Source organism: Mustela lutreola, chromosome 10 (genome assembly GCF_030435805.1).
Source record: "Mustela lutreola isolate mMusLut2 chromosome 10, mMusLut2.pri, whole genome shotgun sequence".
Taxonomy (NCBI): Eukaryota; Metazoa; Chordata; class Mammalia; order Carnivora; family Mustelidae; genus Mustela; species Mustela lutreola.
In genome coordinates, this window is record NC_081299.1 from 108,206,349 (window position 1) to 108,226,832 (window position 20,484).

The following is a 20,484-nucleotide window of genomic DNA, read 5'->3' on the forward strand; positions in this document are numbered from 1 at the left end:
TTTCCTGAATTGCCCTTTTCCTCATCTGTACCTCATTTTAGCCTCTTGCTATTGGTTTAGCAGTCCTCACTCACCCTCAGCTCCTTGCCTACTTTAGCCCTTTACTTTGATGTACTGTTTAACTAGTTTGCCAAATCTACCTTTGCCTCCCATCTATCCTGAACTCTCCCTCCACCGATGAAAACCTAGTAATGAACCCATTTCAGCACGACCCTGGGAAGTTACCAACACTGGCAGACTTAACTGGAGCAAGCTGATGTCCCAGCCTGGTTCTAGACAATTCATACTTATTTGGTTTAGCTCTTTCTTTGGTTTCACTCAAGCTAACTCATGGGGCAGATAAGTTGTTGAAAGAATAAATATCTTACAGAAAATCAGGGAAACTGAACAAGCAGGTTCAGGAAGAACAAGAAACAGTGAAGTTAGACCACAGGTCCTCACTATTAGTGATTCACTATTTATAAAACTCAGCTAATGTCTAAGTAGTTACTCCTTTTATTTCTAGTTTGTAATTCATCTATTTTCCCCCACTATTCTATGCACTTTCCAAACCTCATAGCTTCTACTTATTCACAGTGTCCACTTCTTTGTAATTTTGATTTGCCATGACCTCATGGGTCTCTCTACACAAATGTTCAGCATCAGCTCTTCTGAATGTGTAGTTGTCTATGTGTTTCTAATTTCAGTTTCCAAAGGACAAGAAGATGAATGGCCTCAGTTCATCTTTCTATGTCATGTCATGTAATATCCACTGTCCAGTCTATGGATTGGTAGTCCTTGAGTCCAGAGCTAACTTCAATCCAGTCAGCTATGACAGTGGGCACGGGGTCAAATCATGTGGTCACCAACTGGGCTGACACTACAAAGGAGGCTATAAGTGAGGTGTTTTCCCTTAAAGAGGATTATGTTATCAAAGTTTCCATGATTCACAAATTAGTCAATAAGACTAATGATTCTTTAATATTTTTTAATCCTAGAATTTTGTGAGAATCAGATGCAAACTATAGATCCTTCCCCAGAAAGAAAATCTCTTTTGCAAAAAAATTCATATATAACTTTAGGGTATTTGTGAACCCTAGCAGCCATCCATGGAACACCCGCAAACTACTAAGGGTAAAGTCTATCCACAGACCACCTCAAAGGCAGGAACTATATCGTAGTCATATTTGTATCTCTTGTGCCTAGCTCTGGTCTTGGCACATACTAAGTTTCCAAAAATATTTTTCAAATGAGTACATTGAAGAATTCATTTGATAGAAATGAATAGAATTCATTCATTTGGTAAAAGAAGCTTTTCTAATCCAGATAGAGGCTAAGAAGTTAATCGTTTATATAAAAGGAATCGAGGAGCCATTTTGTTTCCTTCTTTTGTTGTGGTTTGTATTTTAAGTAGACAATTGATCAGGGCTGTAGGGCAGGAAAATGCGATTTTTTAAAAAGATTTTTATTTATTTATTTATTTGACAAAGAGCACAAGTAGAGAGAGCAACAGCAGAGGGAGAGAGAGAAACAGGCTCCCCGCTGAGCAGGAGGAGCCTTATGTGGGACTTGATTCCGTGACACTACAGAAGGTGGAGGCTTAACCGACTGAGCCACCCAGACCAACGTGTTTTACACATTTAAAAGGATAGATTAAAGGGGCAAGAGACCAGTTAGGAAGCCCAAGGAATGAGTGAATGAAAACCTAAACAGAACCCTGGAGGTGGGATTAGAAAAGATGGGGCAGATTCAAGAAAGTATAAAGATAAAACTGATAAGGGCACCCGGATGGTGCAGTTAAGTTTCTGCTTTCTGCTCAGGTCATGATCTCAGGGTGCTGGGATCAAGGCTGCTTCTCCCTCTCCCGCTTCCCCTGCTCCTGTTCTTTCTCTTGCTGTCTCTCTGTCAAATAAGTAAATAAAATCTTTTTTTTTTTTTAAGTGATAGGAGTTGGGGGGCTCCTGGCTTAGTGGGTTAAGCCTCTGCCTTTTGCTCTGGCCCTGATCTCAGGGTCCTGGGATCAAGCCCCATATCGGGCTCTCTGCTTGGCAGGGAGCCTGCTTCCCCCTCTCTCTCTGCCTGCCTCTCTGCCTACTTGTGATCTCTCTGTCAAATAAATAAACAAAATCTTTTTTTTTTTTTTAATGATAGAAGTTGGCAGTTGAAAAGACTTGTGGGTAAGAAAGGGATTTACAGTCAAAACCTGACTACACAGCTCTCAAGTCAGCAGAACAGAAGAATGGCAGAAAGGCAGTACCATTAGCGGAGAAGGGGAAGACGGGCGAGAAACAGATTATTTCTTTAATTATTGAGCCTAGGGCTTGGGTAAGGCTTTCAACTGGATTCCAGAAAACATGCCTCTGGGTAGCTGAGGGGAGACGCAGATTTGCTCAGAAGTGAGCAGCCGGTGCAGGAAGCAATTTATGCAATGCCCTGTGGTCCGTTATCTTTCATTCACGTCTACTCCACAGTTTCTGAAGCCGTCTCAAAGCCATGATTTCCCTGGACAGTTATAACGATCTTATGAAACAGGAAATGCAACACCACTGCTTTTAACAGATAAGGAAATGGAGCTCTGAGGAGAGAGGGGATTTGCCAAAAGTACTGCAATAAAGTGACAGCACCATTTCAGAACCCAGAGCTTCTGCCAACTGCACACAGAACAAATACCTACTCACACCGGTCAGGTTTTAACTGCAGTGGTTTGGGGGTTGGAGGGTTTCAGTGTCTCAGGGGAAGAAGTTTGAGACAACAGCGCTCCACTTGGCAGGACTCACCACTGCTTCCTCCATTACCCAACCTTAGCGTGAAGGAAGAGACAGCCCGGCTCCTAGGGAACTTCTACAGTTACGGCCACACTCCGCGTTGCACGTTTTTACAAAAGGGCCCTCCTGCCTCTCTAATCTGAACGAGCAGAACGGGCTCGTACACGGAAAAGAACCATAGACAGGGGCACACCGCGCCCAAGACGGCTACGCCGAACTTCTAACTCAGGAAAGCCCTTTAAATCTTCAAGGCCCACAGGCAGGAAGAGAGCGCGCCGTGGGTGAGCTGCGCGTTGGGCAACGCGGGCGGGGCGGACAAGTCCGGACCGGCTCCGGGAGGCGGAGGCTGACTGGCGGGAGGGGGCGCGTGAGTCAGGAGCGGTCGCGCGGGGCGGGTCGCGGAGAGCCGGGAGCCCGCCGCCCGCCGCCCAGAGCTCGCTGCGCCGCTGCCGCCGCCGCCGTCGCCGTCGCCTTCGCCGCCGCCGCCGGACGCCCACTCCGCGCCCGTCCCGCGAACACATGGTAAGCCCGAACTTTTTCTGGTCTTCGAAGCGCTGCAATAGAAAGAGCCACACCGCGCTTTCCACCATGCTCGATCTCTCGTTTCTGTGTGGATGTGGCAGGAAGTAGGGCAGGAAAAATAAATCGGGGGTGGGGTGGGGGGAATTGGGGTGGAGAGGCAGGAAGGAAGCAGCCCTAAGTGATAGCTGCGATAGCCGCCGAGGATCGACCCCCCGGAGGGTCTCGGGCTCCCGGGCGGAGGGCTGGTGCGCGTCTGGAGAAGGGGGCTGCGCTCGGCACCGCTACCCCGCGGGTGGCGCCACGCCCGATCCCCCTCTACCGGCAAGTGGGGAAGTCGCTGGGGAAGGGCTGGAGGCCCCTGGCCCGCCCCTGGGAGACAAGTGAAAGGGCCGTAGGGGCGTCCGGCGGCACTAGTTGTTTCTGTAGACCAGAAAAGGACACTTCTCAGAACTGAGCCGTGGGAGCCTGGGAAAATCAGTTTCGGTGAGCTAGGCAACCCGCCAGGACTCAAAAAGCCTGAAGCTGATGCCGCTCCCAGCCAGCGGAATGCGGCCCAGACGGTGGGAGGAGCCCCATCCAGGCCGAGCTCCTCCTGCCCTTTTCCTCTGAACCCACCATCTTTCCAGGGACTCGCGTCGCCATCTCTTTTTCTCTTCTCAGTTTCCGCCAGCCTACTTCGAACTCTATTTCTCACTTTTGCATTAAGCCACCTCCAAAATTTACCTCCTCCGAGGCCTCTTCAGTGAAAGGAGTCAGTAAGCTTCCGCCCAGGGGCCAAAAGAGGTTTCTGTTACATCCCCGCCCCCGCAAAAGCTGTGAATGGATTTTATGTCTTTGAGTGGTTGAAAGAAAATCACAGGAAGAATAATACTTTATGACATGTGAAATGATACGAAAATCAAAGTTAATTGTCCATAAATAAAGTTTTATTAGCACACGGCCACACCCATTCACTTACCAGTTGTCTGTGGTTGCTGGCCCGTTGCAGAAGAGGAGGGACAGAGACCACATGGATCACAGTGGCCTAATATATTTACTGTTTGACCCTGTACAAAACATTTGCCAGACTCTGCTCTAGTGTGTCAACATTTATCCCTGCCTACTCTTTCCCTCCTTCCTTTCCATGCAAAAAGGGAGTAACAACGTCGCATGGAACCTTGAAAAGGTGGACCCATCACCAGTAGGTGGTGAAGATCTGCCATTACAGATCCTTTGAGGGTGGGGGAGCACATTGGTTAAGAACAACAGCAGGGTGTAAAGTTTTTCCGGTGAGATTAAACACAACACCAGGCAAAGTGGGTGCAAGGCAGGATTTATTAGAAAAACACTCTCCCTCGAAGTTTCAGGGCTCAGAAGGGGAGCCAGGAAAGTTGCGCTGGGAGGAGGTGGGCACCCTCGGGCGAGGTTCCGCGACTCTGGAAAGCAGAGTGGTGGCGGAAGTAGCGCCCAAGGCAGGGAGGAGAAGACTTTTAAGGGGCCTGGAGCAGAGTTCAGGGGTCTTTTGGCAAGTTTCCCTTATTTGGATATTTCGCCTGCTCGTCGGGGTCCCATTGGTCCACTGGAGCCCCAGGGGGCAGTCTCAGATTCCCGCTTGTCAGGGTCCCATTGGTCCACGGGAGCCCCAGTTGGGAGGGTTTACAGATTCCTGCTTGGGTCTTTGTTCTCCTGTTGGAGCTTAGGTTTTGTGGCAGGAACTTTCACCATCTTAAGTAGCCCTTCCTGCCAGTCCAACACAGGGGTGCCTGGATGGCTCAGTTGATCAGGGGTGGGACTCTTGATCTCAGCTCAGGTCTTGATCTCAGGGTAGTGAGATCAATTCCCAGGTTGGGATCCATGCCACAGACAGACAGACATAAGGAAGGAAGGAAGTGGATCTGGGTGGCTCAGTTGGTTAAGCGTCTGCCTTCAGCTCAGCTCATGATCCCAGATCAGGCTCCTTACTCATCGGGGAGCCTGCTTCTCTATCTCTGCTTGCCATTCTGCCTGCTTGTGCATGCTCTCTTGCTCTCTCTCTCTCACACATCTAAATAAAATCTTTTTTAAAAAATAAGTATGAAAACAGCAGTGCTGGAGTCATTTTCAAGTGTTACTTCATTTTCATATTCCTTTTTCTTACCCCTTTCATCAACATTCGAGCATGCATTGTTTAAAGTCTTTCACAGTATCCAGTTCTCTCACACCATTTTCTTCTTCCTATCATGGTGCCAAATACAACTGTGAGGATGCAGTGAGCCGTGGGCAGTGCTGGCCTCTGGTCAGGAGATCCAGTTCTCCTCTGTCTCAGCCTCAGCTCCACCGGGAGCAAAGCTTTCCTGTCTCTGGGCCTCCCTTCCCTGGAACCATCTCCCAAGCCCCCTTCTGCTCTACAAATTTTGCAGTTCCATTTCAGTAATTTGGTAATTGTGTTTCTTTTTTTGTGCTCTGGAAAATTACCTCTGAGGAGAAATACAGAGGTTTTAATTTTTTCCCTTCTGTAGTTGATAGCAACAGTTTCAAGTAGAAAAAAAAAAAGTCTAAATTATAGTCCTGATGTTAAGGAAGGAAAAAAAAAATGCAGAAAGCCACTTGGAAACTAGAAAAGCAAAACAATCTGAATTCTGCAGGGAAGGGGGGCAGAGTAGCATCTGCAGGCCTAGAGAAAGGTCAGAAAGCCCTTGCTCCTCAGCCTGGAATCTTCTACCTTATCTGGCATTCACTCCCAGCTGACCTTCTTCCTGTCAACTGACACATTACTAAGATGTGAGATTTTAGTCCTGATAAGGAAGGCTGTGGAGCAAACACAACTGTTTCCAGGCTATTTATTCTGTTTCACTCCCAAATCCTGGACTTACAAACGTTTTTCTTTGCTTGAGGGAGGAAAAAAAAAAATTCCAACAAGATGACTGTTAGGAAAGAATCCACCTCCAGAAAAGTTCATTAGAACCACCTTGGAAGGGGCATTACAGATAACTACTACATACAATCAGCCCCAAGCAGCTCAGCTAGCTGGTAAAGCACATGGAGAAACTGCAAATGAAAACACTACAGGGAAGAGGGAAGGAGCCCAAAGTTGTGTGGCTAAAGCTCAGATCAGTTCGTAGCACATTAATTACAGTCTGTAGCTCGCTAATTACTGGGATTGAAAGTCTCCAGGAAGTTCGCAAAAACCAAATTAAAGGTTCATTGCTAAATTGCAAATGTCACCATCCAAGGATCATTTTTTCCCCCAAGATTTTAGGTATTTATTTAATAGAGACGGAATGAGCAATGGGAGGGGCAGAGAGAGAAGGCAGACTCCCTGCTGAGCAGGAAGCCTAAAGCAGGACTTGATCCCAAGGTAGACGCTTAAATGACTAAGCTACCCAGGAACCCTGCAAAGCATTGTTAATACCTGAAGCCTCAGAGGAAGGGCCTAGGGGGGGCAGGTCTTCCAGAAAGCCTGCAGTTGCCAGTCTGAACCACCAGGGGGATCTAGGTACCAGCAGGAATGACCCAAAGGCTCTACAAAATAGGATTTCCCTGAAGGATTCTGTTAAAAGGAAAGCAGAGCCCAGCGCAGAATTGACCCCAGCTCCTCCTGGTGCAACCACAGCTGAGGTTTAGCTCTGTAGAGGTCAGGTGAGCTGTGTGACAGACTGGGTGCTCCCTTCCTGATATCCACCTTTGTGTTTTGAAGTGACCAGAGAAGTTCTTCAGCTGTTCCTGTAGGAATTAGTGGTATCTTAGAACAAAGACCAAGAACTGCAGAAAGGGACCTGGAGGCTGAGATTCTAGGGGTGACTCTGCTATGTCAATTACCTTCTCATGTCTCTGTTTCTCACATGTAAAATTAACGATTTCTAACCTTTGATATGAAAGAAGCTTTTGAACATCCAAAAAGCTCTCAGATCTTCCATCCCACACATAATAACTATGCATTTAGTGTTCTTCTAGAAAATGCAAGAGTCCCAGGAATTCAGTATTGCTTTTTTTTTTTTTATTGGGGTGGGTCAGAAGGAGAGAGAGCATCTTAAGCAGGCTCCACGCCCTGAGTGTGGCTCGATCTCATGACCCTGAGATAACCTGAGCCAAAACCAAGGTCATGATCTGAGCCAAAACCAAGAGTCTGTCATCTAACCAACTGAGCCACCCAGACACCCCTCAGTATTGATTTAAAAAGCTGCCATTTCATTCATCCCAATAGTCTCTGTATTCTCTTAGAAAATAGGAAATTATTTAATCTCTAGACAGAGCTTGGTGTGCTTATGGATCTGTGGAGCTATAGTTATACATATGTTTACTGACAAGTTCTAGAAACATCATGAAGCCTGCCATGCTCACTCTCATCTAGGCAGTCTACTACTTTTAGACACACCCACATGCTTTGTGTGTACCCTCAATATGCTTCACCCGGAATAAACATGGGAATGGATAGGGAAGGCATGCTCATAGAATGTGATTTTCTGTGTTTGTCCTGGGGCCCTCTGCCCCTTAAAATATGACCTAGCCTTTTAGGAAACTGCTTTGCCCTGAAATGAAAGTATGAGATCTCTAGAGTGTCCTCTGGGCATCTAGCCCTTGTCTGAGCCCTGACTTTTTTTTTCTCTAAAGGCAAAAATGTCCAGCCCTACTGAGACCGAGCGGTGCATCGAGTCTCTGATTGCTGTTTTCCAGAAGTTTGCTGGAAAGGAGGGTAACAACTGCACGCTCTCCAAGACAGAGTTCCTAACCTTCATGAATACGGAACTGGCTGCCTTCACAAAGGTATGGCTCCCGGCTCCCAACCCTCATTCCCCAAACTGCCCAGAGCTCTAAATAAGGTGCTGGCAGAATGGCTAGAAGTGAAGGCCCAGCAGCTGACCCCCACACTCCTGCTTCAATCACTCTAGCATGGACAAGGCTGAGCCCCCAGGGCTCGGAGTGCTGTGACTATTAAAGGACCTTTTCTTCTTTTCTTTGAGTAAGATGTATTTTAAAGATCAAAGTTATCAAACTGCATGACACAGGGGATGGTGAATTGTTTCTTCCATTTAGGGAAAAGGCATATGAAATGGTAAATGGTGTAATAGGATAGTTTTCAAATTTATTCGTCCAACCCAAAGCTTCTAGGCAAGTCCCGCCCACGGAACTTTCTGTTATCATGGAAATAATGTTCTGGATACCTGCATAGTCTAGTGTGGTAGCCATAAGGCGCATATGCCACTTAAGGACTGACTTTCTAAATTCCTAATTTAAGCAGCCCTTTGCCACTAGCTGCTGTGAGCGTGTGCACGTGTTGGCCACTAAGCTAAGGGGAGGAGGGGGCAGATCGGGGCCTGCACCTTCTTCCCTGTCACTTCACTCCACTTCCATACAGTTCATACACTGCGGTTGCATGCAACACTTGACAAAGGTGTTCCACTGCTTTTATGAACTTGAATAGCCAGCCTGTGCCCGTCACAGAGGAACCCTGGGCAGGGAGCCAGAAAATGTGTATTCTAGTTGCAGATTTCCCCTTCAGCAAGTCACTTCATCTGTTTGAGTCTGTCTCAGTGTCTGGGAAGTGGAAATGCTACTAGCCCCTACCCTGTACTGCACACTCTTGTGTGACTAAAATGTGGTGACATAATGGAAAGCATCTTAGAAAGTGTGACATAAATTAATTGTATTTCTAATAGGATCATTATGATACTTACTGTTATCTTGCAGAACCAGAAGGACCCTGGTGTCCTCGACCGCATGATGAAGAAACTGGACCTCAACTCTGACGGGCAGCTAGATTTCCAAGAATTTCTTAATCTTATTGGTGGCATGGCTATAGCTTGCCATGACTCCTTTACAAAGTCTCCGCATTTCCGGAAGTAAATCGGAGGGTCTCTTGGGCCTGCGCTCCAGACCACCTCTTGCCTTCAAAACAGCTTCCCAGTCATCACGTCCTCCTCACAATCTCCATGGACCCTGAGCCCAGAGCGCCCCCCACCCCCCACCCCTCTGTGCAGGCCAGTCCTGCTGGTAGTTAATAAAGCAATAGTGTTTTTTAAATCCCACACTAGAAAGTCAGTTACATTTGTGCCAGAGAGGAAGCAGCATGGGAAGAATGGCATTAGCGTGATGGAAGCAGTTCCCGGAGCAGCACAGGAAATAGTGAAATACACACTGGGTGTAGATGTAATTATGACTCATGATACCAGTAGAATCATTTCGACTACTCAGACTGATGGAGAGGTGTCACTTGTCATAAATCAGTAAGCATCTGTTCACCCCTACTGCGGGCACTGTCACAGGCTCTGAAGACACAGTCGGCAAGACAGACAAGGTCCCGCATTCACTGAGCTGACTTTCTAGTGGGGGAAGCCAATGAACAAGTAAGCAACAAAGATAACTGGAGTGTGTGAAGTCCTATGGAGGAAAGATCACAGGGTGGTGTGTTACAGGTTAATGGGGGCTGGGGGAGGGCGTGTTTCTGAGATCTCGAGTGCTGACATCTGAAGGATGAGCTGGAGCAAACCTCAAGAAAAATGGAGAAGGGAGTTTCAGGAGAAGGAACAGTGAGGGCAAAGGTCCTGAGGTAAGAAGGAGCAGGATGCTGGAGGAATGGAAAGGCTAGTGTGGTCACGGTCTTTGGCTGTGGGTTTCCTTCTTTACCTCTGGCTTGGGCTTCTGTCAACATTAGTCTTAATTTTCTAAGCCCTCTGATAAAGCAGCTGGGAATGAGCCTAGACTTTCTGGAAAGTCGGAAGGCTGACCCAAAGTTAAAGATGGTAGACAAAGAAAAGAATGTGGGGTACAGATCCTGAAGCAGCACAAGTGAGAGTGATTGTTTCCAGAGGCCCTCTGATTCCTTGTCCATCTGCATAAGTTTTAACTTCTTAGTAAAAAGCTTTCTAGAGCTTTTTTTGTCCTTCATAGATTAATAGAATGAATTAGACCATTACTGGGACCATTTTTTGTTTGTTTGGCTCTGACATTCCAGAATGAAGACCAGTGCCTCAGGCTGGCAAGACCCTAAATTTTCAAATAGAAAGTGTCATTAGTAGGTCCAGTTGGCAGTGCCCAGTGGGCATCTGCATTTGAAGTCTGGAGAAAAGATCTAGCTTGAGAAAGGAGAGGGCTTGGGGGCATGCCCAAAGCTGGAGAAATGGTGTAGCAAGAGGAAGAGGCCTCAGCAAAGGAGAGCCTAAGAGGTTGGGGAAGAGGAGCAGAGCTGCGAGGGACAAGATCATGGTTAGGAACCCCATCAGACAATCACAATCTTTCAAAGCTGCTGCTCTCCAGGCCATATGCAAAGCCTGCCTCCCATGCCTCACACTCTGCCTGCAGATCTCATCCACTTCTGTCTTCATCTACCAGTAGGGGCCAGTGACCACACATTCCTCTCTCCTCAACCCACTCCTAGCTCCTGAATTCCAACACTGGCTTCTGGATTTGTCCACATAAAATCATACCAGTATCTTTCACGTACTCAGGTATTGAGCAAAGATTGACTTATAATGTGTGACTGGTCTGTGTATCTGGCAGAGGGGGATGAATAAGGCAGAGAAGATTCTTGTCCTCAATAGACTCAGGTTCTCTGGGTCAGTGTACCCCAAACTGCTTTCACCATCCTCCCAAGCTCCCAGCTTTCCCTTCCCTCCCTGCCCCCATCCCAGGAAAGGGCACTCCCGTCCACCTAGCTGGAAATATGGAAGTCACCCCTCACATCCACCCAAACCCTCAAGTTCATCTCATTCTTCACCAAAATATCCCTCAAACCCACCCCAGGTTTCCCCTGACTCAGGCACCACGGCCTCTGTCTGGCTATGCAGAAGCTTCCTCAGTGACCCCACTCCTCTTGCCCTGCTCCTCTCCAGACCTTCCTCCTTCCTGAAGCCTCTGATCTGGTTGCTCTCCAGCTTCCACTTTGCATGGACTCCCCAGGGCTCTTGGGCATGTAAGACCAGGCACAGCACCCCCTCTTTGCTCACTGCGCATAGGATCTCCCAGGCTCTGCTCTCATGCACACACTTTTCACATTCCAGCTAGCGTGACCTTTACTTTCCTCCACACGATGGGTTCTCTCACCTCCAGGCCCAAGTTCTGTGCCTAAGACTGTCCCACCCTCACCACTCCTATTCTCAGGTCCATTCCCACCTCCTCTTCCCTTCTCAGCCTACATGGTTTTCTGCAGGAAGCCTCGCAAAACTCCAAGTGGGGATGAGATGTCCCTCCTGCGAATGATTAGGCTCTGTGCTTCCCCCTTCATGGCACTGACACTGATGAGTCTCTACACCATGCATTTTCCCTGGGTAACCTTCTCCAGACTCGGTGCTTTAATCTGTATGCTCATGACTTACATTTCTATATCCCCAGCCCAAATCTATTGCGAGAATTCTCAAGTTATCTGTTGAACCCAACACCTCTACCTGGCTGTCACACAGCTAAGATTCTTGTTGCAAGTGATGGGAAATTCCATTTAAATTGTAAGCAGGGCACCTGGGTGGCCCAGTCAGTTAAGAGTCAGCTTTCAGCTCTAGGTCATGATCCTGATCATGTGGGATCAAGCCCCACAAGAACCTCCTTACTCAGTAGGGAACCTGCTTCTCCCTCTCCCTCTGCCTGCTGCTCCCCTAACTTGTGCTCTCTCTTTCTCTCTCTCTCAAATAAATAAATAAAATCTTTTTTAAAAATTGTAAGCAGAACAGGAATTTATTGACTCGTGTAACAGAACAGCCTAGGGACAGCTGGAACTTGGCACAGTGGTAGGAGATGGTGTCTTTCTCTAAATTCCTGGGCTGCTTCCACCCCTGGGCTGTTTCATGTGACCACCCAGGCCCATTAGTGGGTCTGAAGATACGCTACACAAGCCTGGACTGTGTATTTGACCCTTAGAACTGGGGTGGACCCCCAAACGAACTATGAGAACCAAGAGTTGAGGAGAGTGGATCAGATATGGGAGCTGGATCCCACATAAGGAACACCTACCTCCAAATACAGCGTTCTCAGCTGACTACTGAACAACACAGGAGTTGGGGCTCCAACCCTCACGCAGTAGATAATCCACATAGAAACTTTGACTCCTCCCAAACTTAACTACTAATAGCAAGAACCACAAGATTACTTTTTATTATAGTATGCCATTTACCAGCCAGGCAACTGCTCAGATGGTGGTATTAGCATCATGTGTTTTGCGCAGATACTGGGATACTCCCAACATTCAGACTCCCCACAACAGCAACAAGAGGCAGCCACAGAACTATCATGGTACAATACATGCTACAGTTAATTTTACAAGGTTATGGTTTAATATTAAATTTTTGTGCTCATTCACATTTCTCTTGATGCTAAAGGTGCCACATACAGTCTGTAAGTGTGAGAGTTTTGATAAATTTTAACTCCTTTTAAAAAAATATTTTTTTAATTTATTTATTTGACTGACAGAGATCACAAGTAGGCAGAGGCAGGCAGAGAGAGAGAGAGGGAAGCAGTCTCCCCCCAAGCAGAGAGCCGGATGCAGGGCTCAGTCCCAGGACCCTGGGATCATGACCTGAGCTGAAGGCAGAAGTTTTAACCCACTGAGCCACCCAGGCACCCCTAAATTTAAACTCTTTTATGATAGATTTCTGTATACATTATAGTAATAAGTAATAAAATGGACTAGTATTGGGGTGCCTGGGTGGCTCAGTGGGTTAAAGCCTCTGCCTTCGGCTCAGGTGATGATCCCAGGGTCCTGGGATCGAGCCCCGCATCGGGTTCTCTGCTCAGCAGGGAGCCTGCTTCCTCCTCTCTCTCTGCCTGCCTCTCTGCCTACTTGTAATCTCTGTCTGTCAAATAAATAAATAAAATCTTTAAAAAAAAATGGACTAGTATCTACATACATCTTATGCCCTGTAAGATACCTGTTTCTTAATATTTTTGATATTTCAGTCATGCAGTTCATGAGTTTTTTCAAATTGTTGCAGATCTTTAGAAAGTCTTCCAGTATATTTATTGAAAAAAATCCACGTTTAAGTAGACCTGCACAGCTCAAACCTGTGTAATTCAAGGCTCAACTGTACATCTTTCTCCCAGAACCTGATCCTGTTGATTCATTCCCGATTTCAGTGGATGGCACCACCATCCACCTAGCTGTCAAACCAGGAACCCAGAGGTAATCCTAGACTTCTCGTTCTCACAACTACATCCAAACAGTCATCGTTTCTTGGGTTCTACCTCTTGCATATGCATCCCCTCCTCTCCACCCTCGTTGCTTTATTTCAGACCTTCCTTGTAGCTGACTCATTTAACCATCTTCCCATTCCCTTCAAAAAAAAAACTGCTGACTGATGACCACACAACTACAAACATCTGAGGCTAATGGATAGCTTTTGGGAGCCCCCATCAGTGAGATCATGTGTTCACTAAGAGCATATTTGTGGCTATTCCCAAATCTGTTTGTATCAGTTGTATTTGTTCTTTGAAAACTGAAATTTACCTAAATAGTCTATAAACCAATAAAATATGGGTACAGATAATTGTCTTTATTAAAGCCAAATTGAATTTTCAAAGACTTGATTAGGGAAATTCACTGAAGATCACTGTAGTTGATGTAGGTGTTATGTAAGACAACCATAAACAAATGAGACCCAAAAAACCTGGTAAAAATTTAGAAGCACCTTTCACTCAGATTGTACCACAACTATCCCTAAATTCCCCCACTAAAAGAGGGGGGAAAAAAAAACAAACTAGGGGCACCTGGGTTGCTCAGTTGGTTTAGTGTCTGACTCTTGCATGATCTCCTGGTCGTGGGATGGAGCCCCATGTAGGGCACCACACTCAGCAAGGAGTCTGCTTGAGATTCTCTCCCTCTGCCCCTACCCCCACTCACACTTGTGACACACGTACATGCAGGCTCGCTCTCTTTCTCAAATAAATAAGACTTAAAAAAAAAAACAAACCACTAAAAATCATCATGAATGTGATTTACACAAGAAAGGTAATATAGCAAAATATTGGTAAACAGACATGTTTCAATGTATACCTGTCGAAATACTGTTTTGTAAGTACGCATTTGAACAGATTTCTTTTAGTAAACCAGCCAATTACTGGTCCCTCCCCTTCTAAAAAGACAGCCTCTACTATTTTGCAATAAACACTCTTACTCTTCTCCCTGTCCCCAGTTTGACCTCTTCCACTCATTTCTCCACCCTGTGACCAAAGAGGATTTAGAGGAGAACTTGATGGTGTCACTCCCATGGTAAAATGGCACTGGCCCTCTCAACATGCAGGATAGGAACTAGACTCATCCTGGGGCATTCCAGAGTCCTCATGGTCCAGTCCCTGCTACCGTATAGTCTTATTTCCTGCTCTCACCATGGCCACTTTTCCCTAGCCTTGCCAAACACTCCTGAACAGACAGCTAAGTGTTGTGCCTCTGTGCCTTCATAACAGCACTCTGTTCTACTACAGTGCTTATCACTCTGCATTGCAATGGTGCTTTTACTTGTCTGTCTTCCCTGACTTGACTTTGAATCCAAGAACGGGGACCTTGTTAAATGCACTTTGACATCACTAGTACTTAACATGGTGCCCAGCATACACAGGAGCCCCCACTTGATGCTCCTCTGACAGACATACCATCAGATGGTCAAGAGAAGCCCAACACTGGGTCACAGTACATCACCTCACTTCATCTCACCACGCAGGCATTATATTACCTCATGCCATTACAAGAAGGGTGAGTACAGTACTAGGAGATACTTTGAGAGATCACACTCAAATAACTTTTATTATAGTACACTTATAATTTCTTTTATTATTAGTCATTGTTGTTAATATCTTACTGCGCCTAATTTATAAATTAAGCTTTATCATAGATATGTATGAGAGTGCCTAGGTGACTCAGTCTGTTGAGCATCTGCCTTCAGTTCAGGTCATGATCCCAGGGTCCTGGGATGAAGTCCCACTTCAGGGTCCCTGTGCAGTGGGGAGTCTGCTTCTCCCCCTGCTCCTCTTCCTGCTTGTGTTCTCTCTATATCTATCTCTTTCAAATACGGAAAGTTAAATTAAGTTAAATTAAATTAAATTTTTAAAAATGTATGATAGGGAAAAAACATAGCATATATAGGGTTTGGTACTATTCATAGTTTCAGCATCCATTGAGTGTCTTAGAACATATTCCCCACAGATAAGGAGGGACTATTGTAGTAGATTTGAAAAAATAGATAATGCTATAAAATCAGATTTAGGGCACTGTATCAGTCAAGGTCCCCACAGAAAATACATGGACACTTAGTTTAATGAGGAAACTATTATAGAGGTGTGGGTAGGATAAGATAAACAACAAGCAAAGCACCAGGGACTAGCAAAAGTAGGAAGCTGTTTCCACCACTAGGCCTAACTGGATAAGGCAAGGAAGCCGTTACTGGAAGCCAGCAAGAGCCACAGGCAGGAGAAAGGGGTCCCTCACAGATGTTGTAGCCTTAGGTTCAGAAATGCAGCCACCTGTCAGACCACAGGAGGCAGGAGGGAGCAAAGAGAATAAATACCAATTTCTCTCTTTTCCCACCTTTTCTGATTTGCTGCCAGTGCCTGCCATAGGACAACCCAGCTAGAAGGCTGAGCAGGACAGAGAAGCAGGGAAGTGAACCTGGAAGGAAAGGGAGAATATCCAGCACATTGTAGAAGGAAGAGATCAGTATTTCCCTACTGTGTAGTTACTCCTGCCACAGAAAGAGACAGAGGATAAAGTACCAACACTAATGCACATAGTGTTTTTTTAGTAAATATTCATAATTTATTGAGATATTTTTTCTTTTTATTGGGGTTAAATATACATAACACAAAACTTAACATTTTGACCATTTTAAGGCTTTTTTTAAAGATTTTGTTTATTTATCTGAGACAGAGAGAGAGAGAGAGTGCACACAAGCACAGAAGGAGAGGAAGAAACAAACCACCTACTGAGCAGGGAGCCTGATCTGGGACTTGATCCCAGGACCCCAGGATCATGACCTGAGCCAAAGGCAGCCGCTTAACCAACTGAGCCACCCAGGCGCCCCCATTTTAATGATTCTTAAAAGATTTATTTATTTTTGAGAGAGACAGTGTGGGTGTGATTGGGGGGAGGGGCAGAGGGAGAGAATCTTCAAGCAGACTCCGAGCTGAGCACAGAGCTTAATCTCACAACCTGTGAAATCATGACCTGAGCTGAGACAAGAGTCAGAGGCTTAACCAACTGAGCCACCCAGTCACCCCAATTTTAACCATTTCGAAGTACACAGTTGAGAAGCAGTAAATATATACATTCACATTATTGTGTAACCATCACTACCATCCATTTCCAGAACTTTTCATCTTCTTTGACTGAAACTCTGTAGACAGTAAATAATATCTCCTCATTACCCCCTTCTCCCACTCCCAGCAACCAACATTCTACTTTCCATCTCTGTGAATCTGAATACTGCAAGTACCTCCTATAAGCAAAATCATGTAATATTTGTCCTTTTCTAACTGGTTTATTTCACTTAGCATAATGTCCTTAAGCTTCATCCATGTGGGATATGTTAGAATTTCCTTCCTTTTTAGGGCTGAATAATATTCCATTGGAGGTATAGACTTCATTTGTGTATCCATTCATCCATCAATGGACACTTGATGGTTTCCATCTTTTGCATATTGTGAATAGTGCTGCTATGTACAAATAGTACAAGTCTGCTCAAGCCCTCGTTTTCTTTTTTTTTTTTTTAAGATTTTATTTATTTATTTGACAGACAGAGATCACAAGTAGGCAGAGAAGCAGGCAGAGAGAGAGGAGGAAGCAGGCTCCCCGCTGAGCAGAGAGCCCGATGCGGGGCTCGATCCCAGGACCCTGGGATCATGACCTGAGCTGAAGGCAGAGGCTTTAACCCACTAAGCCACCCAGGCACCCCATCAGGTCATTTTTTTGTTATTGAACTGTAGGAGTTCTTTATATACTCTGAATAATAAACCGTTAGAAAATACATGATTTGCAAAATTTCCTCACAACTGCGGGTTGCCTTTTCACTCCTTTAATAATGTCCTTTGATGCACAAAAATTTTTAATTTTGATGAAGTCCAATTTATTTATTTTTTCTTTTATTGCCTGTGATTCTGTTGTCATATCCAAGAAATCACTGTGAAATCCAATGTTGATTCTCTTTTTTAATGAAAAAAAAGAAAAAAACAAGCCCAAATCTACCACTTTTCATGAAGATTTGGGCCATGATGCTAGCTAGGACTTCTATCAAGAATGAAGATGGAAGATGGGGTGCCTGGTTGGCTCTGTGGGTTAAAGCCTCTGCCCTCGGCTCAGGTCATGGTCCCAGGGTCCTGGGATCGAGCCCCGCATCGGGCTCTCTGCTCAGCGGGGAGCCTGCTTCCTCCTCTCTCTCTGCCTGCTTCTCTGCCTACTTGTGATCTCTGTCAAATAAATAAATAAAATCTTTTTTTAAAAAAATGAATATGGAGGGGAACGTGGGTGGCTCAGTCAGTTAGGCAGCTGCCTTCAGATCGAGTCATGATCTCAGGGTCACAGGATCAAGCCCCACGTGGGGCTCCCCGATCAGCAGGGAGCCTGCTTCTCTCCCTCTCCTCCCCGCTTGTGCTCTTGCTCTCTCACTCTCTCTCTCAAATAAATAAATGAAATCTTAAAAGAGAAGAAGGAGGAGGAGGAGGAAGAGGAGGAGAAAGAGGAGGAGTGGTGGGGGAGATGAGGAGAACAGAAGGAGGAGGAGAAGAAGAAGAAGAAAGATGGAGGGGCACCTGAGTGGCACAGTCGGTTAATCATTCTGTTATTGATTTCAGCTCAGGTCATGATCTCAGGGTTGTGGAATCAAAACCCCAGTCAGGCTGTGTGCTTAGCAGAGTCTGCTCATTCCTCTCCCTCTGCTCCTCCCCCTGCTCACTCTTGTTTCTAACAAAGAAATAAAATCTTAAAAAAAAAAAAAAAAAAGGACAAAGATATAGCAGATACATCAAGCCCCTTTCCTACTACAAACAATGCTAGATAAAATAGAAACCCCTCCCCCTAAAAAGTTGAAATACTTGGTTAATCAAAAGACAGAAAGAGAAGTAGTCAGATGCCAAAAGCAAAGAGGGAACTCAGAGCTATAAGAGTACACCAGAGTGGAGGCCATATGACCTAGGGCTGCAGTGGAGAACAGGAACTGAGCCCTTAGCTAAAGGAGACAACTATAAGGGACAACTATTCAAGAGTTGCACTGTCCATGCAGAGACTGGAAAACTCACCCTACCACCCTAGACAGCACTTGGAAGGAGCTCTGGGGTCTCTCATCAGAGAGACATCAGGGCACCACACCTGTGCTTCCTGAAGCCATGGAGTTCAAACCTACACTGCTCCCTGTACCAAATCCCCAGGCAAAGATACTAAGAAGCACTCCAGAGCAGTGAGCACTATAAACCCTAGACAAATGCAAACCACTTCATGAAGACAATCCAGCTATTTGGAGGATTTCTACAGGAGATAAATCCTGCTAAGTGGGCTCACAGACAAACATTGCATTGCCCATGAAGCACCAATAATTTATGCAGCAGAAGAGATACTTTGCACTCAAATAATGAGAGAGAGCAAGCAATCTGGACAGGACCTTAACATGAGCATGATTAAAATGTTCAAATAAATCAGGGTACCTGGGCGGCTCAGTTAATTAAGTGCCCAACTTTTGATTTCAGCTCAGGTCTCTATCTCAGGATCTGAAGGCCCTGAGTTCAAGCCTTGTATTGGGCTCCACACTGGGCGTGGAGCCTACTTAAAGAAAAAAAAAAAAAAAAAAAAAGTTCAAATAAACACAGCAAGAAATAGGACACATAAAACAAGAGCAGGAATACACGAATGGAAAAACAGAACCAAAGAGAGCTTCTATAAATGAGATATAGAGTGATGCAAATATATAAAGATGGTGAAGCTGGGCATTCTACCAGCAATTCATGGCCCAGCTCCAGTTTTGGGGGAGAAACTCTGCCCTCCCCCACCCCACCTGTCGCTTGGCTGCACCTCAAGATGACCTTGGTGCCTCACCGCCCCACGCACCTCACAAGCACCCTTTTGTACTGCCCCTGAACCTGGTGAGAGAAGTACTGGGAATTCAGGCAGAAAGACGGTGAGGACCACACCTGCACTGGGATATTGATAATTCATTCTTTGTTCTCTGTCCTCTCTAATCTCCTTAATCTCCCCCAGCGACTGCTGAAAGCATTCCCACAAAACTGCAGTCAAGAAAAAAAAAAACTCTGGGAGGGAAAGGCAAGTCTGCACTGGCTTGGAACTAACTGAGTTCACCTCGCAGGCAGTGAGGGCAGAGAGACACAGTGGTAATCTGGAGCCCGAGCCCCACCTCTCTCGGCAGAGAACTTGACCTTCCCAGAGAGAAGTGTTCCTGTTACCAGCTTCACATTTTATGCCCACAGCAGCTTAGTGTCAACACCATCATTAACCATGATCCACAAAGTCACCAGGGCTCCTGGTAAGAATGCAAAACAAAGGCAACATCATAGGAACCTTGCAAGTCCAGTCTGTAAAGAGATTAACTTTTGGCAAAGGAAGAAAACCAAATGTAAAAGTCAGGGAAGGTGTAAATTAAAATCAACCAGGCAGCAGAGGTTAGTTCATAAATGCTAATTCACCTGCTCTGCATTTCCTCACCACTAAACTTCCTCAGCTCCCTTGCAATCTGGCTGTTTTCTCCTCTCCAGCGCTCCAATCTCTTCCCCCGGGGTCAGACAAATCCTTACTGAATTAGCAAATCCAGTAGCAGGCTCTTCACCTTCCCAGTCCTCCACTAACAGCAACACTGCTGGACACTGGAGCTGAAAATCAGCCCCTCCTGGATTCTTACCGCACCATGAAGTCTCCTTCCCTTGGTCTCAGAATATGTGAAGTCTGGTTTTAGACAACTGTGTGATCTTGAGCAAGTTCTCCAAGTCTCTCCCTCTTTAGCGGGAAAGTAGAGATGACACCGCCTAGCCAAACTTACTCCCACGTTGTGCTAAGCCAGAAGGGAAATAGGAGTGTGAGAGTGCCCTTAAAGGAGAATGCTAGGTGGGAGGCCTGGGTGTTCAGTCAGTTGAGCGTCGGCCTTGGGATCAGGTCCCGATCCCATGACCCCCGGGATGGAGCCCCACATCCAGCTCTCTGCTCCTCCAGAAGTCTGCTTCTCTCTCTCCCTCTGCCTCCCCCCACTGCCCTCGGTTGTGTGCTCACTCTCTCTTGCTCTCTCTCTCTCCCCCCCAAAAATAAATAAAACCTGGGGTGTCTGGGCGGCTCAGTGGATTAAAGCCTCTGCCT

General features: G+C 46.0%; 1 protein-coding gene across 1 annotated transcript; it reads left to right on the forward strand.

Annotated features, from left to right (window-relative positions):
- Window positions 1–2,777: 2,777 nt before the first annotated feature.
- On the forward strand, window positions 2,778–9,250 carry S100A11 (S100 calcium binding protein A11). The gene is made up of 3 exons (XM_059135234.1): window positions 2,778–3,266; window positions 7,836–7,988; window positions 8,913–9,250. The coding sequence occupies exons 1-3, from the start codon at window positions 3,264–3,266 to the stop codon at window positions 9,066–9,068; spliced, it is 312 nt and encodes a 103-aa protein (XP_058991217.1). The 5' UTR covers window positions 2,778–3,263; the 3' UTR covers window positions 9,069–9,250.
- The last annotated feature ends 11,234 nt before the right edge of the window (window positions 9,251–20,484 follow it).